Source organism: Falco rusticolus, chromosome 1 (genome assembly GCF_015220075.1).
Source record: "Falco rusticolus isolate bFalRus1 chromosome 1, bFalRus1.pri, whole genome shotgun sequence".
Taxonomy (NCBI): domain Eukaryota; kingdom Metazoa; phylum Chordata; class Aves; order Falconiformes; family Falconidae; genus Falco; species Falco rusticolus.
Genome location: NC_051187.1, coordinates 7,135,772 through 7,160,815, shown reverse-complemented (window position 1 = coordinate 7,160,815; position 25,044 = coordinate 7,135,772). Strand labels below are relative to the sequence as shown.

Below are 25,044 nucleotides of genomic sequence, written 5' to 3'. Positions count from 1 at the left end.
GTTACTTTAATTATATTTTACTTTAAAAGGCCATTAATTGCAAAGATTTCCCAGCAGAGACCTTACCAAAAAAAAAAAAAAACCGAGGAAGGAAAGGGGTAGAAAAAAATGTTGTTTCCACATCAAGGGTTGTTATGGGTGAGCTGGAAGATGAATGATGATTGAGAGGGGTTAAGCAGTGAAGGATCAAAGTTTGGGGTGCAGAAGGCCCAGTGGCAACCAGGGATGCCCCCAGCTCATGGCCAAGCTTGCCTATGGGTGCATAACCCCCTCCGCAGAGGAAGGGCAGCCATCCAGCCGTCCCAGCCACCAGCTCAGGGCAGTGCTCACCACTGAGCTCCTGCCCGAGTCCTGCCGCACTCAGTGGGATGGGGGGCACGAGCTCTGGCTTGCGACCCAGCACCCCACTGGCTTGGCAGCATCTCCCCTCCCCCTGCAGACCCCAGGTTAAAGCCCTGCTCTCGCTCCTGTCCTGACCCCTCTCCTCCCAGTTCCCCTGAGGGATGCATTTCTCCATCCCCCTACCCTCGTTGCTGTTCACTGCTCCTCAGAGAGCAGGAGACAGTCACGCCACATCAGTTGGTCCTTGCCATCAGTGTCGCGTGTTTGTTTAATACTCATTTATTTTAAAAACACTTGGGTAATTTTCTCCCTAGCTGGAGGAGCAGCTGCTGTTTAGGGACAGGGGAAGGGGTGCAGAGGGTGCAGTGCCCTCCCTGACCTGCTCCCTGGCACTGGGGGACAGTATTGGCCCCTTTTGGAGTGGGTTGGTGACCCCCTTCCCCATGGCAGCACAGCCCTTGTGAGGGGGTTTAATGAGTTTGACCTCCACGACATGGGGCTCAGCTGGGGCTGTCGCAGCCTGGGTGCTGGGACAATTAACTGGAAAAACCTTTATTAGGGCAAATTTTGGTTAATCTGTTTTTATATGGGCCAGGACCTGGTTTGCTCATTCTTGGCCACCAGCAGCACCTGGAGCTGCCATTGTCTCCATGCCTTCTCCTCCTCCCATGTCCACCTTTTCTTAATCAGTCCTTGCTCAGCAGGTGCTAATCATTGCTCCAGGTCCTGCCTTCCCCTCCCTGCCAGCACCTGGGGCAGGAGCTTGTCTGGGGTTGCTGTTGCAGCTCTGAGGTGATGGTGTTCACCGGCTGGAGTTCCTGAGTGCTCAGGTAAGAGTCTGGCCAGAATTGTTGTGGTGAGACCTCTTGTCGGTGTTGTGCGCCTTGTGCCAGGGCGGTGGAGCTGGTGATGCCCTTGAGTGCTACTGGTTGCAGGATGGAGACAAGGGGGTTGCTTTTTTTGAGCCTGGAGATGCTTGGGAGGGTGGTGGGGTGACTTGTGGGTGTATTGCTGTTGTTTGGAAGGTTTCTCTTTCCTTGCAAACCTGCATGAGTTCAGTAACACCTCGGTGTCCTGATCCCTGCCACGGTGTGAGCTGGGCATCCATGTGCTCTGCCCTTCCCTTGGCCTGATCCCTCAGCTCTGTTGGCTTTTTGGCACCTTGTACCCTTCCTTCATGGGGTCATCCTGAGCTCTCTCCCTGGGATGCTGGAAGTGCTTCTAGCAGTGCTGGAGGCCAAGGTGGGCATGCTCAGGAGCACCTAGCAATGCTCACCAGCATCCCGATCCTCGGCAGAGCTCACGGCAGCAGTGCTTGGGGATCTGGGGCCCAGCAACAAGCGTCTCATTTCCCTCTTGTCTCTTCCTGTCAGACAAGATTTGAAGATTCAATTAGAGTGGGAGCCGCTGATAGCAGCGGTGCTGGCGTGCTGCTTGTGCCCTGTGCTCGTGCTGCATGGGAACCAGATGAAAGCGGAAAGCGATGCAAGGGGGGTGGGGAGAGGAGGGTATTGGAAAGGGAAGCTCTTCTGCTGGCAAAGAGCCTGGGAGAAAAAGGCAAGAAATGCAGATATGGGGGGAGCTGAGGGATGGTTGGAGGCTCAGGGATGTGCTCCAGTCCCTGGAGCTGCAGAGTGGTGCCTGCTTGGGAGAGGGATCCCAGGGCAGCACTGGGCTGGGGTGGGGGAGACCTGCTCTGAACCCCCCTGTGTGTGCTTGGCGGGGTGAGGCTGGGTGTTGGAGCAGGGCTCCCTTGTCCTGCAGAGCTGGGTCTCCAGAACGGCAGCAAGAGTAAGCCAGGAGCAGGGCTGGGTCTCGGCACCCAAGGGCAGAGCAAGGCAAAGCCTCTTGAGCACGGTGGATGGGGAGCTGCCTTGACCAAGTGGCAGAAAGCTAGATTTCAGTTGGGATTTTCTTTTCCCCTTTCTGATGGGTGCCTCTCCCGTGAAAGCTGTGCTTCGTTTTGCACTGATGCTTCAGAGAGATGTAGAGACCATCTGAGCTGTTTGTCGAAATGCTGCTGGGCTGGGCGCGGGTCTGGGCACAAGGACAGGCTCCGGTTGGAGCCGTGGTAAATGCAAGAGGGTATTGAATAAAGGTCAACATCCAGTGCAGTGCTGGGTCCTTATGGCCTGTCCAGGGGAGCTGTCTTTGTGGGGATGACAGACCTTTGTGCCTTCTGAGGGTCAGAGCCAGGATCTGGCCACTGAAACACCCAACCTGCCCAGTCAGGGTAGTCTTGAAAGGATGTTTCTCTCCCTTCTCAATGTTTTCTGGATGTAATGGGAGTTGTTAGGGAAAATGCTATTTTTTTCAGGGGGGTGAGGGCAGACAGGTTTTTGTTATAAATTGGACTTCTGCTATAAATTATATTCTGAGCCCCAGAGCTGGAAACTGGGCTCAACTCTTGCCAAGTCAGGAGGATCGGCTGCGCTGGTGCTACAGCCCCAAGCGACTCAGCCCTTGCAGACGTAGCAGTTCCCAAAACTCGGGCCATATTCAGGCACGGATTGATTGTGCACCAAAAAGTTAAGGTGCAAACATTGATCATGTGGGGAAGTGCTGGTCATCAGCCAAAAATAAGCATTCCCCAGACTAAATTATTAATTCTTTTATGCGCACCAAATGGATTGCACTGGTTGCGTGCGTCCCCTCTGCACAGTGGTTGTGCTTCATGCCGTAGTATATTCTTCCTCCAACTACTTGTCTGGCTCTTCACTTAATAAAGATTGAGAGAGACAATAAAAACATTCATTAAAGAGGAGGAAAAAAAAATATGAAGCCCTGCTTGTAGCCTCTAGCAATTGGCTTCATTAAGCAATTGCTTTTCCCAGACCCTCCATGGTGGCTCCCGGTGCTGGTACCCAGCCCCAGGGTCTGGGTATGCAGTACCCGACTGGGAAGCCCCAGGATGCTTGGGTTGAAAGCCGTGGCACCAATGGGATAACCAAGGAGGCCAAGAAACTGTCTGGGTGATGAAAAAGGGAATTAGCAAAATGAGCTCTTGGGGAAAAGCAGCTGTTTGGATGGGGTTAGGCAGGGTTAAGCCATTACCTTGTGCTGTGTTGCATGTGGGGCTGGTGTCCTCCTCCTCCCAGGTCCTTAGCTGCTGTCCTGTGAAGGGAATGTGCTCTTCCAGCTGTGGGCACTGAGGGATGGGAGCACTGGGGCAAGGCTGGGAGGAGCAGGGGGGGACACTGGGGAGGGAGCGAGGGCTGTGTGGGGCTGGGCTTGGTGGGTGTCTCTCTGCTTTAGCTGTGTCAGCTGAAATACGGTGAACGGCGTTTCTCAGGGGGTTGATTCGCTAATGGGGGCAGCCAGGAGCCCCCACGCACAGCAAGGGCTCCGATCCCACAGCACTCACTGTCACTGGTGGGGCGGGGGCAGGGACAGAGTGGGCTCGCTGCTGTCAGTGTGCTCTTCAACAACACTCGAGCCTGTAAATTGGTTGTGGGAGGCCTGCCTCTACCCCCAAACTGTGACATCCGAAATGAAATGTGTGTTTTTTCTCTGGTTCCAAGGCATGAGAAGAGCTTTGGATCTTGTTGCGATTTATCACTCAGCCCCGAGCCAGATGCCTATATGGGTTCAATCTATAGCTCCCAGAACTGATAGAAATATTATCCCGTCTTATTAAAATCACCCACAGCTACTGCAGCTGTATGTCAACAGCAAAACAAATAGTGACTCGTTCCCATCGGATTGGAGCCTCTCCGTTGAGGCTGTCTTCAATCCGCCTCCCGCTAAAATGGTTACAGATGTAGGCTTTTCCCATTGCAGCTCCTGTACAGCCAACTCCAAATCCCATTACCACGCCGGAGCCGCCTTTGGTGAGCATCGGCTCGGCTAAAGCTCCTCCGCTGACGTGAGACGTTACTCATGATGCTTTTCCTAGAAGTCCTGCTAAGAGAGAGAGCGCAGGGCTGCGCTCCCCCAGAAAAGCCCTGAAATGGTGGGGGCAGCTCTGCTGGAAGGGGAGAGGGGGGAAGCAAGAGAGCTGTGCTGGGGTGACAGCAGGGCTGCTGCCTCTTCTTCCTTCTCATCTTCCTCAGGTGGCACAGCTCCTGGCCCTGCTGGTGGTCTGCTGAGTAATTTGGGGTGCATCGCATCTGCTGTTGGGGGCAGAACTGATGCTGCAGTGGGCGAGCCCCTTTCCTCCTGCCCCTCCTAAACCACCACAGCCCTCGTATTCCTGCCGTCACCTAAGCTGTCCCTGCCTCACCCCCATCCCTTTCTCCTGTGTTATCTTTGGTATAATTAGGAGTCCAGGACTGGGTGCGTGAAGTTAATGTGACCTCGTTAGTTTCTTATGCTGTTTTGAATTTTCTTCTCATTTACATCCCCAGTCCCTAAATGTGTAGCTCTGGTCTCCATGGTCACTTTCTGCTGCTTTCGCTCCCTCTCACCAGGCTCGGGCTGGAGCTGCTCCCTCTCCTTGAGTTGATCACTTCACTTCTGTCCCAAGGCTGAACCCCCCTGTGCCTTTGGGTAAGACAGATCCCTGGTTTACCCTGGGTGGGTGAGAAGGGCTCCCCATGGACAGGCGCTAGGCTTGGGCAGTGCCTGGGGGGCTTCTGGTTTAACTCCGCTGCCCACCTGAGGTGAGACAGCAAAGCCCTGGGTGCTCCCTCTGCTCTGCTGCTGGCTGAGACTGGGTGACAAACACCCCGGCCAGGCTCTGTGCTCCATGCTCTCATCCCTCTGAGATCCACAACCAAGTGCTTTTCCTTAGCAGGAGCATCCTCTTATCCATGTTTGCTGATGCCAAAATACTGCTAGATTGGTGGTGCTGGCTTGATCCTCCTGACGTTTGGATGCTTTATTTTAAATTTAGAGGAGATATGGTCCTGTGGAGCCTTTCTTCTTTTCCTGTCCTTGTTGGAGGGAGAGCGCTCTTTGAGATGGGAAGGTTTGCATCATTTCTCCTGTGTGATGTTGGATCCCTTTATAGGGCAGGTATCTTCTAAACCAAAATGTTTTCAATTCTCACGACAAGCATAATTCTCGAAAATGTATGCAATAAACAAAACGAGCCAAATGTAATTAAAATGGAGACAGCATATAATCTGGTAACCCACTTAGAGGCTCAAAGCTTCAGCTTTTGAAAAAATGTTTGCTCCAAATCCATTTAAATAAACAGACCGACACACAAAGGCTCTCTGTACATTATCAGGATACAAAGAGAATCGGATCAAAAGCAGCTGTGGCCAGGCTGTACATATGTAGCGAGGAAATTGCTTGATCTAAGACTGCACCTTGCACATGCAAATGCGTTTGTGGACCTTGCCGTGAATTGCATTTGTACAACAGCTGAGCTGTCGGGCTACTGGATGGACTGTGCTGTGCTGGGGGGGAGAGGGGGGGCAAAGGCTGGTGTTCCACCCACCCCCACCCCCCCCCCGCTGTGGGAGCCTGTGCTGGGGCAGTGAGGGAGCTCCTGGTGTGTCGGTATCTCCGCTTCCTTCAGCAGGTGTGGAGAGAGGCTGGAGACCAGCTGAGCTTTGCCCTCTCCATGGGTGCACATGCTGCATCTAGAGAAGGGAATCGCTCAGAAACCCAAGAAAGGAATGCGAGTCCTTGTCCTTAGCGCCCATGTCACGGGCTTTCCACTCGCCCGGTGTCACACGTGCCATGTGCTGTCACGCTGGCGTTGCCCTGGGCTTGCAGGGGTGTCTCCTGGCCACGCATGGTGGGGCTGTGGGGTTTGCGTCTCCTCCTTCACCCGGACACTGTCTCTCGCGGTTCTGCAGCACAGCCCGGCTGCCTTGAAGTTTTGCCAGCAGCCATGTGATTTGTCTCGGGTTGGACAGCACAGGCTGTGAATCCAAGATCAAGTGTGCTCCCAGGCCAGCAGAATGCAGCCCAGAGAAGGCGTTTTGGGTTGGAAAAGAGCATCTTATCACTCTTGCAGGTGGTTTGGGCTAGCTGGAGCTCTTGGGAAGGAGGTGCTTATAGATGTGTATATATGATGTGGGAGGCTACTGGGGAAAGGTGATAAAGCTATTCCTAAAGTGGCAAGAAATCATAAGCGTTTTGAAACGGGGCCATGGCTAGGCCTGAGGGGGTGTCTGCCCTCCCAATGAGCGGTGCCTGCAGAAAACCCTTTACCTGGACTTGCTGAATGGTGGCCCCTGACCAGGAGCGCTCGGCGTGGTGCGCCCCTCGGGGCCGTGCCCACCGCCCCCCCAACGGGCGATGCTGGCAGCGCGGTCCCCGCCGTCGGGGCCGGTGCTGGTCGCGGCCGGGACTCGCACCGGCAGAGGGAGCTCCGGCCGCGTCCTCCGCGCAGGGGGGACCGGGGGTACCCGCTGCTCTCGCCGATGGGGGGGTTGCGGGTGTCGTCCCCCCCCCAGAATCGAGGCCCGACCCCTCTAGGAGCTGCTGGCCGCGACCCTGGCCCCGCCTAGCCCAGGGGCGACCTGCTCTGGACGGGGTGGCCCCTCGTGAGGAGCGGGGGGCTGGGGGGGGGCGGGGGCGGTATCGGGCGGTGACCCACATGCGCCGAGCCCGGCAGCGCTGCCCCCGCTCGGAAGCGGTGGGGGCCGTGGCGGGTGGAAGCCTCCTGGCGCCCGGCAGCAGGGCGACCATCGCGGGCAGGGCTCGCCGGTGCAGCAGCGAGGAGCGGAACCGCGGCACTCGGGAGGGCGCTGGACCCCGGGCTACCGGCCATACGCCTCGCTCCCGGTACCGGCTTCTCCTGCCCTCGACACCTTGGCCCCGGCGGGCTTCCCTCGCCTGGGGGTCCCGCCCTTCATCCCCCTGCGCCCTTGCCTCTCACCGGCTTCCCCCTCCCGCTGCTGCAGCGTGTCCCACCGGGGTCTGCCTCCGTCTAACGCAGCGCAGGGCTTTCCCTCCCCCCCCCCCCCCCCCCCCCCCCCGCCTCCAGAGCTCGGCGCTGCAGCCCCTCCCCGCCCCGCAGCCCCGGTGACCGGGCCCGACCCCGCACCGGGCGGGTGCGCCCCGTCCAGCCCCGCCGCCGCGCCGGGGGAGCGTGCCTGCCCGTCCAGCTGTGCCGCCCGGACGGACACCCGCGGCAGCCAATGGGGAGGCGCGCAGGGGCCGGGGGCGAGTCCCCATTGGCGGCGGGGGGAGGAGGAGCCGGGACTTGAAGTTGGAGTGAGGGATCCAGCTGTGCGGAGCGCTCGGCTCGGCGCGGCCGCCCGCGGGAGCATCCTCCGCCGCCCGTCCCCGGGGCGCCGGGCAGCACCCCCCGCCCCGGGCAGATGTTGGGGCGCGGAGGGGGCAGGCAGAGCCGCTAAGGCGGCCCGCCCCGCGGGTGGGGGCCAGCACCGGCAGCGGGGGCCGCCCCGCCGCCGCCTCCCTGCCCGCGGCTCGCCCGGCTCGGGCCCCCGGAGGCACGGCGAGGAGGAGCTACGGAGCCCGCAGACGGCAGGGCAGGGCGAGGGGGGCGGCCCGGCCCCGGCGGGGGGCAAGGCAGCGGCTCGCCCGGCCATGCCACCCCGGCGCTGAAGCCGCCCCGCCGCAGCCCCCAGCCCCCCGGCCCCGCCATGGCTGCGCCCCTCTAGGCGCCCCACCGGCTCGCCCCGCGTCGCCCCGGCTCCCCCGGGGCCGCCGGCCGGAGGATGGACGAGGATGGACCGCGACCGGCCGAGGAAGAGCCGGAGCCGGGCAGAGCCAAGACTTTCATCCGCCTTAATGACCTGTCCGGGGCCGGGGGCCGCCCGGGGCCGGGGGATAGGGAGACGGGCAGCGGCGACTCGGAGGCGGAGGCGCTGCCCTACCCGGCGCTGGCCCCCGTCGTCTTCTTCTACCTGAGCCAGGAGAGCCGGCCGCGGAGCTGGTGCCTGCGGCTGGTCTGTAACCCGTATCCTTTGCAGGTGCTCGGCGGCGAGGTAAGCCCCGCGGGGCCCCCCCCGACCCCCGCAGCGGCGGGCGGGGCGGTGGGCACCTCCCGGCTGGAGCCCGCCGGGTGACGAGGAAGAAGCCGGGGTCTGGGGGGACCCGTCCGTCCGTCCCCGCGGCTGGGGAGGGCTCGCCCCCTCCCCCGTGTTCGGCCGGGAAGTTTTCTGGGCCGTTGCAAGGGGCTCAGCGCTCCCCGCCGGGGTGAGGGGCTGAGGGGGGGTGGGTTGCGGGGGCTCCCCTACCCCGGCCGCCCCGCCGCGCTGATGCCCTGACTCCCTCGGGCTCCACCACCGCTCCACCGGGACTCGGGGCTAGAGCCCTGGGTGGCCCTTCCTCCCCCGGGATCGGCCGGCCTGCGGTGTCCCTGCGCCCCCTGCCACACCGGGGGACCCTAAACCCAGCCTCCCCGGTTTGCAGAACCGTTCTTCCTATCTGACGCTGTTTCTCGCCCGTTTTAGGCTCCCCAGTTCCTTCCCCGAGGGTTTTAAGGGGGGTGCAAGCTGGAGGGAGGTGGTGGTGCTGAGGGGGCTGCTTTGCTGCCGGGTCCCTAAATAATTCACAGTGTGCAAGGCTAGCCGAAGGGCCTGCTCTCTGCGGTCCCCTGGGGGATGCTCCTTGCTTGGAGGGGTCTGGGCAAGGTGGGGACCATGGTCCCCTGGGTGCACATTGGCCAAGGGCTGCTGCTCACCGGGTCCTGGGGTGAGCTGTGACCCTGCAAAGGTGTCTGGTCTCCATCCAAACTCCCTGTCTGCTTTGGCACAGGCTGTGCGTCCGAGCCGCTTCAGTCAAGTTTGAGCTCTTAAAAGAAGGGGGATTAAAAAAAAAAAAAAGAGAGAAATTGCAAAGACAATAGAAAAAATGCTTCTTGCCACGGTCTTGGTGCCTTTAAAGCCTCCCTTGAAGTTGAGTTGCAACCAGCACATGGTTTGTAGCATCGCAAGTGTTTTACCATCCCCAAACTCCAGTTCCATTTATTATTTGCAGAAACAAAAAAAAAACCAAAATGAAATAAAGTGAAGCTATGTGGCTTCCAGCAGGGGCTGGTGCGGGAGAGGCAGTTGCTGCCCGGCTGGATGGGAAGTTACGGGTCTGTGCTGCTCTGCCTGTGCAAAACGCAGGCGAGCGCATATGGGCAGCAAACCCACATCTGGAGTGGGAGAGCTGTGCGGTAGCAGGGAGGACATGTTACATGGTATAGAGGGCCAGAATATCCTCTGCGAGTCCTCTGTTCCTGGTGTGTGGGAATTGTTAGGAATTACATCTTGGCTGCGGCTGGTGTGCCCGGGAATAGTGGTGAGGGTCTGCTGGAGTTTTGAATATTGTTTTACTGGAGCTTCAGTAATGATTTATCTGATAAACAGGCTGCCTTCTTTTTTAAAATGTCCCCCAGGAGGGGAAAAACAAGATTTCTCTTCCCAGTCATGAATACTCCCAGCAGTTTCCCCCCAAATCTTTTTCATACTAGTTAAGTGGTTCAAAGCTGCATTTATTTAAGCATCTTAGGAAATCTTGCAACTTTGTGAAGCCTTCTGTTTTGGGAAGAACTGTTAACGACAGGCTGAAAGTCAGTGTGTTCTTACTGCCTACTATGACTAATATTAGTTATGATTGCTGATTTAAATGTTCTCAAGTCTCTCCTTTCCCCCCCCCCCCCCAATTGTAATGATGTTGTTTTGAAGCAGGTGTTAACACCTGCATGTTTTTAGCTGTTTTCAGTAAAATCCTCCACCTCAATAATGGCTTGAAAAGCGTCTTCTCTGTGGCTGCAAATACAAGCAGATTAACTTTTGTCCTTGGAAAATTAGATGTATTGTGGGCACCTGCAAGCACCACTGTGAGCAGGGGATGAGCATTAGGTGCAGCTCCACAAGCAGGGATTTTCCTTGCTGCTAATTTTTCACTCCTTACTGACAGAGAAAGGCGCTTGCCGGCGCCACGGGGGACGATGCTGCGGGTCTCTGAGGCATGTGTCTGTGTGCAGCTGTTTGTTTTCAGGGTCACTGACCCAGAATTGGGGGGAGGTCGTTTAAAAACAACACAAAAAAGGGTGATCCAGCCTACAGATGAGAGGAAGGCAGTAGCCAGCTTGGCACCCACACTGTGTCCCATCACTCGCTGGGCTGCTCAGCACAGCAGCATCTCGTTTGTCCCTTCGGCTCTCTGCAGCCTGAGTGCTGGAGCTAAGCCCATTGCTTATTTATATGTATTATTTTTATTTTTTTTTCCTTTAGTGTGCTGGGCCAGTAAAGTGGCCCTTCTCAGGCTGTAATCTTCTAGGAATTGTGTCCCGGTGCTAAAACCATATAATCATGTTGCTGGAAAGTCTTTGTTGCCACCAGCTGCCCTGGAGAGGAGTGACAGCGCTTGGGCTCACGTGGCTGGTGAATCAGGCCCTGGGGGGTTTGAGGCTCTTGCTGGCTTCTGCCAATATCTCAGGTGGCTTTTACCTTTCCCTGGGTGAGGCTGGCTGCCCGGTTTGAGCTGTGCCTCTGGAGATGTACAGCTTGCTGGCTTGGCAAGGGGTCTTTGCTGTGCTCTGATCTGGCTGATAAACTTTGCGGTCAATGGGGTGTTGGGAGGAGATGCTGGAGCTGCTCCTGTACCCGCAGCTGCCTCGCTTGCCCTGGGAAGGGCAGCTCGTGCCCCCAGGGTGCAGCTGGAGCTCCTGGGATGCTGCTCTCCATCCCTGTGCAGGCAGCTTGTGTGACACTGGTAGCTGAGGCTGGGATGCGGCGTTAGAGGGAGTGTGATGGCTGATGCGCTGAGCGTCCAGCACGGGTGCAAAGTCCTGTTGAGGTGGTTTGTCAGGCTTTTGTACTGTGTTTCCGTTCAGAGCATCCTCTGCCTGGGCCAGGGAGGTTTCTCCCTTGCTGTCTGGAACACAGATGGGAGGACCTGTGCTGCTCTCCTGCTCCTCATCTCCCTCAGGGCTAGAAGAAAGAGGTCATAAAGTTTGTCCTGATCCAGAAATACTCCAGAGCCTGAAATCTTGGGGTTTGAACTCTAAAACTGTATCAGCCCTGCCAAGGTGTCCTGCCCTTCCACTCCATCATGGTCTTTGAGCAAAAACCTCTCTGAGTGCTGCGGGGACCTGGGGTGGACGAGCCTGGTTTCCCACCCACATGTTCCCAGTGGCTCTGGAATGAAAGGCTCTGCCCTGGGTGAGGACAACCTGGGTCAAAAGGGAAGGAGCAGGGACACGGGTGGGATGTATATAATGGTCACAGTACTGGACCTACAGGCTCGGGGCTGGGAAGGGCTGCGGTGACAGGCAGGGTGTCCCGGTGTGCGTGCTGGCAAGGCAGTGCGAGGAGGAGCAGGCATCTCTGCGGGGGGGGGGGACGCGGAGTAAAGAGGAGGCAAGCTGGTTACTTGACTTTCACTTGTAAAATAAAAGCACTGCGAAGGCTGGGAGGATGAAAGGCTGTAGCAGGGTCTGTGCCAGGCTGCTCCTCTGATCAGAGGCAAGAAACGAGGCTATTTCTTGCGGGTTGCCGAGTGATTGAAGAGCGGGGATGGAGAAAGTGGGGAGGATGCTACTGCTTGGTATTAAGAGCTCTGAATAGGAAAATAACAGTGTAACTGAAAGGGCCTGTGATCTCTATTGTAGTACTGAAATCTGCCTCTTCCCCCACGTGGTGTCTGCCTGCAGAGCGCTGCTGCCTGGAGAGCAGCATGCTGGCCATGGGGGCTGCGAAAAGCTGCTGGAAGGTGCCCCCAAGCTGGTTGAAATCCCGTCTTTTCCTCCTGGTTCAAAGGGCAAAGGGCAACTCCACGAATACCCTGGCTGGGGAGGAGAGGTCTGGGCGATGCTGGGAGCAGCACGCCTGTCTCGGCTGCCTGCTCCACTGCAGGGTTGCTGGGATTTGGGTTTTGAAAATGGCTTTAGGAAAGAAACGCATCTCGATCCGGTCACAGCAAGCAGCCCTGCCTTCTGCCTTTGGTCTGCAATAGAACCCAGAGGGCTTTTCAGCAGTCGCCTCGCATGGCTCCGCTCACTTTCCATTAGCAAGAGGTGGATGATCAAAGGCTCCGTCCCGGGGAGCTGCTGAGTGCCCCCAGCTCTCCCTGGAAGCCGGCAGAGCTGCAGATGGCCAGCAGCCTCCAGGAGCGGGCCTGGAGCCCTGGGGGCCTCGTGCCAAGGCATAGCTGAGGCATGCGCCAGGCTGGCTCACGGGATTGCTGGAGCTGCCGAGCTGGGGCTCCGTGCACTGTGGAGGGCAGCGCTGACCATGGCAAGGGGGGTGGTCAGCCCTCACCCGCTGAGCTCGCACTGAGCCCTGGGGGTCTGTGTGCTGGTGCCACTCCACATCAGCTTAGCCGGATCCAGCTGTCCTGCAGGGGCATGTCCGTGTGTCCGACTGCACCGGAGCAAGGAGCCTCCTGCATGGTGGGGACGAGGGCTGAACCCACCGAGCTGTGCTGCCGTTTGGGCTCCCCAGCCCGGCGGTGCCTCCCAAAGCACTGCATCCCATGGGGATGCTGCAGTGCGGGCAGTGGGCGAGCAGAGCCCTCATCACCTCGGTGGGTGCTTGGGGTCCTCACCCCCTCCTCAGCTGTGCCAGCACATGGGGAGAGCCAGCCACTGCGCATGCTGCTGCTTAAAGGGTTTGACTGTAGCACAGGGTTAAAAATATAATTCTTTTGATAACAAAAGAATGTGTTTTGAGGAGAGAGTGCACGTCGTGTCCTTTCAACTTTGGTACATTTGTTCCAACCTCACTTTTTGAGTTTAACAAAGCAAAAAGCTTTGATTTGAGAGGTTGCACCTAAAATGGATCTTGTTTTGATTTAAAGCCCCTGGAATCTGTTTGCTTCACCTGTGTCTGATCCATCCCAGGGCACCTGAACTTGTTTCTCTCCCATGACCTGGTTCACGGGCCGGTGCCTCCCACCCCTCCCTAGGCAGATGGAAATGCTCCTGCAGCGACTGAGCCTCTGCTGGCTCCTAGGGGGTAAATAAGAAACACAACTTGCCCAGCTGATACCATCTGGGGGGCTCCTGCAGCCCCTTGGACCCCTGGCTGGGATGGAGCATCCTGCTGCTCCTCAGGGCAGGTGCTGGTGCGTCCCTGGGCTGCTGTCAGCTCCTGAGTGAGGGTCTCAGAGAGAAACAGGACCCATCACCTTTTAGCAAGGGCTACACAAGCGTGTGGTGGTTTTTTCCCTCCTCCCAGGGGGGCAAATATCTGCAGAAGCTCTTCCCTGCTGTTCGCAAACCCTTTGGGAGCTCGGCAGGAGTGGTGGGCAGTATTCACCTCCCAGAGCTGGGCGCAGTGGTCAGCATCCCTCTCACTGCTGCCTCCCCAGTAGAGCCAGGAGCTGCTTGGTCCTCATCTGTGTAATGCACCGCATCTCACCCGGGATCTCTGGACCCATCCATCCCCTGGCTCTGCCGGCAGCCAGGCACTTCCTTTGCTCCCTGCGTGTGTGTGTGTTTTTTAAGGAGATTCTTCTGTGAATTCCCTCTTCCAGGCTGTTGTGTCACATCTGGAAGTTTGTGTAGGAGTTTATCCAAGTGCTGGAGTATAGCACAGCTTTTTCTCATTTAAAAATCATAGGCTGGCATTTTGAAGCGGGCTGGGGGGGAGGGAAGGGGAGAGGGAAGCTGTCTGCCAAAAAGGAGACTGGAGCAGAGGAATCGTAATGACTTCCAGAAGTTTTCTTTCTTTCTTCCTTTCTTGCTTTCCCTCCCTCTCTCCCGGCGCGCAGACAAAAGGCTCGGCCTCATGCAGTTCATGGTTATGTCATCCCGGCGCGGGGAGCCCCGGCCGGGAGGGGTGGCCCCATCCTGCCTGGGGACCCTGCTCTCCTCAGGGACAGCTCTGCTTTGGCTCCTTGTAGGAAATCCGGAACAAGGGCTCCCATGCGGGGTGGGGGGCCATCTCCGGCGACCTGCTTTTCATTTGGGGCCAGGAGCCGAGGCAGGGTGGCTGGGAGGGGATCGCAGCCTCTTCCCAGCCCCTTGTGCTTGGGGCTGGGGGGCTTAGGCAGGCGGGCGGCAATTCAGGATGGGGCTGGACCACCCCAGCTGCTGCTCATCCATGGGGCCGACATGTCTCCTGGCTGATCCATGCAGGCTCGCTGCTCTCAACTTGATCGGCTTTTGTGCTCTCTCCCCCATTCAGTAGCACTGGGTGTTGGAGCCAGTCTGGAAATACCCAAGATTTTATGATGCATAGAAAATTTTCTGCTTTCTTCTCCCCCCACACCCCCTGCAGATATTTTGGCGTCGTGCTGAAAAATGATTCTTTCCTATTTTTACTTTAAACTCTGTTTCACTTCTTTTTCCGTACAGAAAAGACCAGGTTTTTGATTGCCCCAAGTTCCCTGCCCAGGTCTTGCTCGGCTCTCCTTTTCATTCTACCGTTTCACTGGGAGGGAGCAAAACCTTTGGCCAAAATGAACCTCCCTGATGGCTTTTTCATTTGGATCATGAAATCATTTTCCCTTGGAAGAGGAGCCCCGGGGAGCCTTTGCCCCTGGCGGCTTTGCTGGCTGCTGTGGATGGGGAGGAGGGTCAGGGGGAGCGGGGCCGTCCACAGGGAACCGGGGAAGGAGCATCCGGAGTCAGGTTGGGAGGGCTTTGAAGCTTCGCTGTGGTTTGGAGGGAGTTTAATTTCCTAGTTAATTAGGAGGCCTGAGTGTTTCTGGGTTTGTTATGAGGCCAGATCATGGCTTTCCCTTCCCCGGCAACCTTGGCTCTCTGCTGAACGACCTAGATGTGAAATATTCCCTTTGGTTGGTGATGCGTGTGGAGGTTTCCCCCAACCTGGGTTCGTTTGGCTTTGGCCTTTGCCAGCCTTGGCCTCTCACCCAGGAATCTGGCCTGGTGCTAAGAAATGGAGGGAGGGGGGGTGGGGGGGAAGAAAACAAAGGAGGAAATTCTCATGGTTTTATATAATGGTGAGTAACGACCGATCGTGCTTTGGGATGCTCTCACATCTGCTTCCTACCAAAGCCCCAGCAAAGAGGCTTCGAGCAGATGGAAAAAAAGCACATTTTTCAGCCTCAATATTTGCTGTGAGATATTTTCAGGCTTGATCTCAGTGATGACTGCCATGGCGCTGGTTACTGCCTTACGGGAAGGGGGCTGTCGGGGTGCCAGGAACAGCATCACGTGCCCGAGGTGCAGCACGGCCGGGCAGGTCCCAGTGTGAGCCCCAGGCTGGGGCCACACACACGTGTGTGGGATTGGGACGTGCCCGTGACTCAACCCTCAGAAGTTCACCGGTTAGTCACAAGTGGATGGAAATTGTCTATTGGTTTGGCTCCTGTGCCTGAAACGTGGTTTTGGTCGGGATATTTAATGTGCTTCCTAGGCAGACTGGACTGGCTGTTGTTTGGTGTGGTTTTTTTTTTTTTTGTTTGTTTTGGTTTTTTTTTTTTTGTGTTTTGGTGGGTGTTTGGTTATTTTTTTAGTCATTCATGTCCTCCTGGCTTTCTCGCTCGCTCTGCTGGGATAAAAAACCCAGGGGTGAGAGCAGGAGAGGGCTGAAAATGGGAACAAAATGCTAAGGCAGGTGATGGGTGAGAGCCGGGAGCTTGGCACAGGCAAGCTTATAAAGAAAAGGGGATTTATTCACTGTAATCCAGATGCTAGCCCCACATTTATAGGGTTCCTGATGCAAAGCATCCTGATATTTATCTCTAATTTGGATCTTTTCCAAGAGATTTCCCCCAGTGCATCCACCGAACCAGCCTCGAGATGTTCTCTAACCCCAGGGCTGAAGGCAAACCCACAGCTGGTGGCGGTGGATCTGGCTGAGGGGATTCACAGGGATTCACCCACCTTGGCAGCCCGACCGCCCTGGGGGGTTTATGCCTTCAGGATTTCCTGTGATTCATAACTTAATCAGGCCAGGCTTAGCACTCACTCCTCCTACGGTGTTATTGACTGCCTCCGCACTCCAGAGATGCTGGTGGCCAGAGAAGCCCAAGGCAGGGCCCTCCCCTGCCCACATGGCCAACAGGACTTGTTAATGATTTGTTAATTCAATTAGAAAGTGCTCGTTAGCCCATGGCAAGGCTGAAGCTCCCTTCTGGAGGGCAGAGCTCGCCCCCATGCCTGTGACTCCCTCTGCCAAAACATTTATTTGGTGTTAAGCTGCCAGCCACGCTATGCAAATATAGATGTTAATCATGAATAAGGTTCATTTTTAGCTCTGGGTTGAGACTAGACTAGGGAGGAACTCAGCTTCGGGGGGGGGCAGAGCAGGGGGGATGATGGGGAGCGCTGTCTTGGTGGGGGCGCAGCCCCCCGGGGCTGGGTTGGCCGGATCCTGCAGGAGGGAGCAAATGTCTTTGCTCCTGCTCAGCCCCCGGGTCCGTAGGAATAAAATGTTCCTTCTGCTGTGGATTGAATAAGGCTTTCAAGTGCATTTGATGGGCTGCACTTTAACCAGCCTCCTCCGCATCTGCGTTAGCTGCTAATAGCATGAGACCCAGGTCCAGGCTGGTGGTCCTCTGCCTGTGTTGGATGCAGAGTATCTTTAATTTGGGAAGCACTGTGTCTAGGTAGCCTGGCTGTAGCAATTGTAGAACTGGGAGAAAAGAGAAACCCCAGTAAGAGTGATAAATAACGGGGCCCTGATGCTCCATTGAATTAATGCTTATTTGGGCAGACAGGGAGGAGAGGAATTAAATTAGTATCTGACTTGTAACGGCTACTGTATGTGGTTATTGACTTATCTTGCTTTGGAGGACTATAAATACGTCTCAGGATATACCCCTGAGACCATAATTTGCTTGGGGGTCACAGTGCACGTCTGTCTCTGATGCTCCTTTGGAGACTCATCCTGACTTCTGGGGTCAAAAAATCCAAATTCCTCTGACAAAGGACTCGGCAACGTGTGGAGGGGAATGTGTTTGCACTTTACTGTGAGCATATGGCATAAATCTTGAGGGCCTCTGCCTTGCATAAATCCTTTTATTGTTTGTAATCCCCCGGCTGGCTGGGTGCTGGAGGGTGCGGAGCCCGATTTGACCTGGAGAAGAGGCGCAGGTGATGCTCCTCAGCTCTGGAGTTGAGATGGATCGCAGATGAAGCCTCTTACTCTCATCTGCTCCCGTTTTCTCTATGCCAGGGATTTTTTCTCCCCTAGGCAGTTGTTTGGGGGTTGAGAATGGCTCGGTGAGATGAGCTGGGGGGTCTCAGTGTGCCCCTCAATAGCCATGGCCAAGGGGTTTGGGTATCCATGAGCCTGGGGCAGGGATTGAGACCTTCTCTTTCAGCCCTTGATGCCATGCAGGTGCTCCAGTCTGGATGTGATGCTGACCCCAGGCACCCCAGCAGTGCTGGCTGTGGGCTGGGATGGGGCATTTTGCAGCTCAGCATGCCCCGTGCCCGGGCAGGTGGGCTTCTTGGTGTCCTGGGCCTGTTGTACCCACATGTGTTCTGGGTGCACGTGGGGTCTCAGCCTGGGAAACTCATGGTTTGGTGATGGCATGGGCCGGGCTGACCTGTCATGGTTCCCTCGTGAGGCTGGAGCTGGTGCTGGAGCATCCCTGGGTGGCTGCGCTGTGGCGGTCTGTCCTTCCTCCAGCTAAGGCGGGTGTTTCCTTCCCACCTCTTGGGCTCTGTTTCACACGGGGGATAACTCGCTGCCTGTGTGACTCTCCTTATGGCAGCGCACGTTGATCCTGTTTGCTGTCACAGCCCGTGTTAGCAGAGAAGTCCCTAGGGCAGGTGAGCAGTGCTCCCACCCCCTTGCCTATTGCTCCAGGTTCTGGTGCACCTCTTTGCCTGCATTAGGCATTGCTGTGGTGAGGGTATTTCTTAGGATGCTGCTATTTCACCCTGCCAGTCCATCCCTTGGGATGAAGCACATCCTGTTCCCTCCTGCAGCCCCTTCCTCTCCCCTCCAGCCACTGACACACAACTCCTGCGGCAGCAATTGCCCTCGATGTGGGCAAATCGAAACCCCTTCTTCTTCAGAAACCACCCGAGGCAGCAGCACAAGGAAATCCTGCCTTTTACCTGGCTGGAAAACAGCGGAGGAGCCCAAGGCCAGCGCAGGGTATCCACAGTGAGCGTGGAAACGCTTTTGCCTTCATCTCGGTAAATGGACTCTGGCTTTTCCAGCAGCAGATGTTCAAGTATCGCAGCTGGGTTTTGGGCTTGGCTTGTTGCTGGGTTTTGTTTCCTCTCTTCTCATAGCCCCATGGAACTGGGTTGTCTTGGCTCCAGGAGCGCGCAGGGGTGGGCAAGTGATGGTCAAGCTGCAGAGCTGGTGGTGAACTGGGGGGAAAAAGGGATGCACCAAAAGCACTTTGCTGTGCCTCCTCCTCCTTTCCCCCAAATCCCCTCCTTTCAGCTGCTGAATACCTTGATTTTCCACTTTTTTTTTTTTTTTTTTTTTTTTTACTATTGCCAGGGTTTTGGATTGGGGGCAGAATGGAGGTTGGGGGGTGTGTGTGTGTGCGCGTGCGCGCGATGGAGCTATTCGAGGAGTTGTGATCTCTGCATTTCATTTTGCAGTTCAGCTGGAAAGATCTCGTTTCCAAATACACCCACACACAGGCACAGCAAGAGAGAAAGCAGGCGAGGGAGCTGCTCAAGGGGGATGGGGCGGCGCAGGAGAGGGCTGGGGGCCGGGCAGCGCCGGGTGCTTGGGAGCCTTTCCCTACGTTTGGTGAATCTGAGCCGGAGTGACCCGTAGCCTTTATCTGAGGACAGGAGATGGTACCCTCTGCCTCAACCCTGGATCTCAAGGCCATGCAGGTGCTTGGCTGCACCTGTGGGTGCCTGGCTGCTGTAGCCCAGAGCAAAATGGGAGCAGCTGGGAGGAGCAAGGGTCCCTGAGCCCTTGCCCTGAGCTTGGCAGCAGCCTTGAGGGCAGCTGGGGGACTTGGGGACAGTTTTAGGGTAGGGTGGCACACTGTGGGTGTGTATGTACACACATAGCTGCTGTGGGCTGAGCAGAGCCTGGGGTATGGCAGCGTGGTGGCGAAACCTGCTTTTGTGATGGAAGAAGAGGAAAGGCACAGCAAGGAGTCACAGAATTCCTCTCCCAGTGACCTTCAAGCCAAAGTAATCTTGTTTCCAAAGATGAGCTGGTGCTGGAGTGGCTCTTTTAGCATGTGACTCCCCATCTGCACCATATCCCTCCAGCACCTTCCTTGCCAGCCAGGTCCTGACCCATCTCTTGGTTTCTGGAGGAGCTGATGGTGGTGTGGATGCATCCTGCATCCCCCAGCGCTGGGAGGGATGGGGTTAGCAGAAAGCAAACAAACCTTCATCCTGGTGGGCATCTGGGCGTGCAGCCGCAGGTAAATGCAAGGAGCTGGCTGAGAAGCTGAGCAGATGGGGACTCGGTAGTGGTGGTGGAAGGTTTTGGAGAGACACCTCAGCCTGCCCGGGCTACAAGCCAACAGCAAGCTTGCCTCTATGGCAGCATGCCAGGGGCCTTGTGGGGCCACCTGCCTGAGCCCCCAGGTCTGGGTCCTTCCCCAGCTTTGGGGCTGTGGAGCAGCTCGGGATGCTGGGGTGTGTGTGGGAGCACCCCCACCTGCAGATTGCTGGCATGGGTGCCTGCATCCCCCCCAGCTCCCCTCTGGGCCCCTTGGGTGGATGCTGGTGGCATGTCTCTCGGCTCTGCCCCCGCACACTGAGTCCTACCGCCATCCCTTCGGGGCCAGCGCGTGATTTTTTCCATCACTCCGAAGAGGCTGAGCTCATACAACAATATTCCCCCGGCCAATACTGCTCCTTTTTGAAGTTCCTTGTTTTGGTATTCCTCAAACTTCATATCCTCAGGCATGAAACACAACACCCCTTGGCACTGGAGGCTTTTCCCCAATGCTGCGGCTTTGGTTATCCCCAGCATCCCACTGCCTGGTGATACCACTGCCCCATCCCCAAGCCGCTGACAGATGCCATACTCTCCCAAACTCACCGCAAGTCTTAAACGGTGGTAAAATAGGAACCTCTGGCCGCCTCGGCATGCCGCAGCATGCCACCGGGGCTGGCAGGCGAAAGGCAGCCACCGAAGCGTGCTCCCAGCAGTGTTTGTCTTAGCCAGGGGCCACGGCCGGAGCCGGGGCTCTGCCAAGCAGCGAAAATGCCAGAGCAGTGAGTTTATCCCACGGTGTTTGATTTGTGGTCACGGTGGAAGTCGGGTCAGGAGTAGATGTGGAGGATGTGGCAGAAAAGAGCAATTTCAAGACAGTCACAAAAACATCTCGTGGTGCTAGGAGTTGGGATTTTATTTTTATTCTTCCTCCCCCCGCTGCTGGCCACGCCGACTGTGAGGTGAAGTTTATGGGAGAAATAGCCATAGTTCCGGGAAGTATTTTGCCTAGCTTGTATTGTTGAATTTTATTTTCTTTTTCTGGCGGTGGATGAAGGAAACGGGAACACAAACAGCTTGGCCAGTGGGTTATTGGTCCAGAAATCAGCTTGGCCAGCGAGTGGCTGCTTTGGTGGAGAGAGAAAAAACTCGAAAGCGGACAAGGTTTTCATTGCTTTCGTTCTTCTCATTCCGTCTCCACTGCTGGCTGACTCTGAGGATGCTACTAAACGAGGGGCAAACACATCTGAAGCCAGAGACTGTTAAGGCAAGGATGTGCATTGATGCTCCTGGCCTCCCGTGCGTTCTCACTGATTAAAATCTTAAATTCTTCCGTTTTTGACAAGATTTGGGGTTTCTTTGTGGAGCTGGAGAGTCTCTATGGCAACAGCTAAAGGCAACTTCTATCCCTAACTCTTTTTCTTGCAGAGGGGGAAGAGGATGGATGCATGATACTGGGGCACCTGTTTGAACCCCCTGAATGTTTGGGGTAGTGAGTGCTGGGAGAGGGCTGGGAACTGTTAAACTGAAATACAGAATTGCTTTGTACCTATGAAACAAGGGGCTGGGACAAGCTCTGCCCCAGCTGGGCCCCTCTCCCCTTTGTCAATAAGGGTATTTTTTGACTGTGGGGGAGGGTGGGGTCGCATCCATCCCTGCATCCATCCCTGCATCCATCCCTGCATCCATCCCTGCATCCATCCCTGCATCCATCCCGCCCTGAGGTCAGGCATTTCCTGGTCATGCTTGTCATGTCCGGAGGAGTTTGGAGCTGTTCTTGGGGCATGATTACGGCAGCATTTCACGACGCAATTAAAATCCTAACCTTTCAGGAAAAGTCTTGCAGCATGTAATAGAAAGGAAACCAGCTGGGCTAGATTGAAACATAATAGGTTTGGGGAGTAATTTTTAGAATCCTATACTGTAGGTCTTTCTAGAAAGATACTATACAATTTAATAACATGTTATATTCCTATATGCTCTATTTAAATCATCCTATAGTATTATGTAGGAGGAATCTAACTTTCTGCTACAGGGTAATATACCTTTCTATAGGTTTTCAGTTGTGGGTTTTTTTTGTCCAATGGAGTTAAATGAAAAATTATATCCTTCCTAGAAAATCCAACAAAATGATGAGAAAATAATACCTTTAATTTATTTAATAAAGCTTGTATTTTCCATGGAGGTTTATATGGCCACATAAAGACCCGCTTTGAGCTTGTTGGGGAAGCAGTTTGCGATCCGATAGGGATGGATTCAGATGTGGTCCTGGACAGGCAGTGCAGGGGCTCTGCAGCAGGGGCCTGGGCCTGTCTAAAGCGGGGAAAAAATAAACACACACCAGGGCTTTCTTGCATCTGTCTTTCCCTTCCTGGAATGCAGTTGGTGAGAAGACGGGGTTGTTATCTGAGCTGAGGTGTGAAACAAATACCTGGGAGCTGCTGGGGGCCAGATCCTGCTCTGGGGGCTGGTAGCCCAGGTGTCTGCAGGGGCTGGGGAAGGGAGTAAGGATCTCTTTATGCTTGCAGAAATGGGCTTCGGAAATAGCAGGCAGGGGGTGTGCCGCGCTGTGTGGCTGTTCGCAGCAGGCTGAGGAAGGCAGGAGGAGGGAGGGAAGGGCTGAAAATCTGGCCACGGAGGTGTTGAATGAATCTACAGGCTGGTGCTGTGCTGGTCTGTGAGAGCTGAGAGAGCAGCTCTGTGGTCTCCGATGGTCCCACGGGAGCTTTGCTCTGCACCTTGTTCAGGGTCGGACTCTCTCGCGGTGCCCTGACGGCTGCAGCCATGCAAAGCATGTACAGGGGTGAACCAGAAAGCTGTTGCCCGCAGCGAAGTGGGGTGTCTAATCCTAGATAAAGCCCAGCAAAAATCAGGATTTTTTTAAATTATTTTTTATATTATCTTTCTTTAGCTTCAGTTCCCCACGTGGAAGTCCAAGTTAGGGCTATCCGCAGGACCCTGGAGTGGATGAAGCTCTTCTATTTATTTTGCAGTACTACCTTGTCTGTAAGGGCTGAGTCCCGTTGTGTTTTTGCTTGGTAATAACGTGCTTTTGATCACAGTCATCTCCAAAGTGGGGCAAAGATGCACCCTCTGTGCTGCACTAATGGGAGGGATGACAACGTTCAGTGGGCAGATGGCAGCTGGGCCCTCCCGTGTGCTCGCCTTGCGTGCCAGGGTTAGGGTCTGTCAGCTGTGACCCCACCAAGAAATCCCCATTGCTGGAACGCTCTGCTGGTGTATGGATAAGGCACCCCACGGGCTGGGGCACACGGTAGCCTGTGGGGTGGTGATGCTTTCCATGGGAAAACGTGGGGCTGGGCTCCCTCTTTGTCTTAGCTTGGAGGTGCTCATCACTGTGGCCTCAGGGACCTGGGTGGTGCTGGACACCTGCATGGCCAGGTCCCCACTGGGCTCCCAGGGAGCTGGTGCCATCCCAGAGGTGCAGGGGAAGCTGGTGGCCCTGGTCCTTGGAGGTCCCCAGAGGACAAGTGCCTTTTAATAGCCATGGCAACTAATAAACCCTGTGTGGTGACATCCCTGCCGTCTCCATGGTAACGGACCGAACATCACATAGCAACATGTGCCTCACGTACCCATGGAAACGGGCCGGGTAGTTTTTTAGCATCCTTGCGTTAAATCTCTGTTCTGGGGGGTGGCGGTGGGGTTTGTCCTGAGGTGAACCCACTGCTGTGGGGAGGGGGGGCTCGGGGGCTGCTGGACCCCTGGGGCTTTGCGGGAATCAGGTTTGTAACGTGTGGAGTGCAGCCTGGTGGGGTGTTCTCAGGCTGATGAAGGTGGGGAAAGCACACGCTGCCCAGGTTGTGGGTTTTTTTTCTTATGAGAACAGCAAGTCTAAGGAGGAAAAAATATTTGAATTAATAGTCAAATATCTGACGGGCTTTGGGATGCTGAAGGGGGAGGAAAATAAGAGGTGCTTAGGGCTGGAGGGCTGGAAACTACCTCGCTGCAGGCAAGATGGTTTCACAGTAGGGTATCTGCTGGCGCTGGGTTTCCTTGCTGCGCCTGGGGTCACGTCATCCTGTCTCACACGCTGGGGTTTTTCAAGCTGCCAGGATGGGGTGTAGAGGCTGGGAATGTCGCTTCTCGATGGGCAGTGTCCAGCAAGGGGGAGGCAGCAGGATGTGCACCGGCTCTCCACGCAGCCCTCTGCCAAGGCTTGCTCAGCACCTCATTAAAGAGCCCTAGCTGTTACAGGTTAATTAGCATTTGTAGCTGTTGGGTGCAAGGGATCTGCCAGGGTTGAGCTGTGGTGGGGCTGTGCGGGCTCAGAGCAGCCTGGGCTCTTGTGAAACACTGTGGATGTCAAGTTGCACGCACAGGCTGGGTGCAGCATTTGCGCTGAGTTGCTTCAGTGTACGCAGCTATTTCCTAAATTTATCCACTAACAGGCTGAAAAATCTAGGAATTCGTTTATGGGGAGCATTTCTTGCAAATGTATTTCAGCCCTTCTTCCCCCATTGTTGCAGACCTACCATTAAAAACACATTGCACAGACACTGAGGAGTATCTCTGGTTTCTGTAAACACTGCTGCAAATGTGATTGCTTTGGGAAGGTCCATGATTGGGTTTTTTTGTTTTGTTTTTTTTAAAGGATGTGAATGCAGCTTGTTAATATTTTTTTTGGTGAACTGTCAGGCCAACCTTTTCTTTCTTATTTCTTTTTCTCCTCCTGGCTGGCACTCGGTCTGCAGGGAGCTGGGAGATGCGGTTAGATAACATGTTCAGCAGTGCCCAGGTCCTGCTGGCTTTCTGGAGGACTTGAGCTCTGACTTTGCTCAAGTGCTTTGTCAGGTGGGACTGGGGGACTTTGAAACAGTCAAGGCTTTCTGGAGTTTTACCCGTGGTTTATCTGTTGTGGGAAGGGAAATGCTGGCCATGAGCAGAGCTGGTGCTGCGGGAGAGGTGTTCCTGCTGGACACCTTGGGGTTGTAGGTCTGTCCTGGCCAGGCAAGAGGTCAGTAGAGTGGTGGATGGCCATTAAAACCATGGAAAATATCCGTGCCAAAGCTATTCTGTCTGTTGGGGCTGGCAGCAAAGAGCCATCTCTGTGGTGGTTGCGATAGACCTATTTTTGCCTGCCCTTTGAGGTACTGGAGCTCTGCTGCCTTCCCGACTCCATCCTGATGGGAAATCCCTCCCTTTGCCCCAAAATCTCACTGCACATCTCGCCCTGTGCCCTGTGAAAGGTGGTTTGCAGTGCCATCAGTCCAGAGTGCTGTGCTGCCTCTCCTCTGCTGCTTGTGTTGGTTTAGAGTTCAGGGGGAAAAAAATAATGATCCCCACAATAAATGGCAAAAAGAAGGAGCGATTTGGTGTCCTGGTAACACACGTGCTGTGGCCAGCAGGACTGCTGGTGGTGGCTCTCAAGACAGCAATTTCCAGCTCGTCTTTTAAAGCAGGACTGGAAACTAAAGAAGGACTTTCATGGAGAAAGGGAGGCTGTGCCAGCTGGTTCACCAGCGTGCCAAGAGGCTGGGCACCGAGCCTGGGGCATGCCAGTGCTCTGCCTCTCCCTGGGGATGGG

At 55.7% G+C, this 25,044-nt stretch overlaps 1 protein-coding gene across 18 annotated transcripts in view; it reads left to right on the top strand.

Annotated features, from left to right (window-relative positions):
• Positions 1-7,473: 7,473 nt before the first annotated feature.
• CACNA1G (calcium voltage-gated channel subunit alpha1 G) overlaps positions 7,474-25,044 on the top strand; it is a 153,479-nt gene continuing 135,908 nt past the window's right edge. For all 18 annotated transcript variants that reach the window (XR_005107300.1, XR_005107302.1, XR_005107301.1 and 15 more), the window contains exon 1: positions 7,474-8,167. Coding sequence is in view for 15 of the 18 variants with exons in the window: in XM_037407187.1 (XP_037263084.1) it covers positions 7,926-8,167 (242 nt within the window). In the remaining 3 variants the exon portion in view is untranslated. The remainder of the gene's footprint in view (positions 8,168-25,044) is intronic.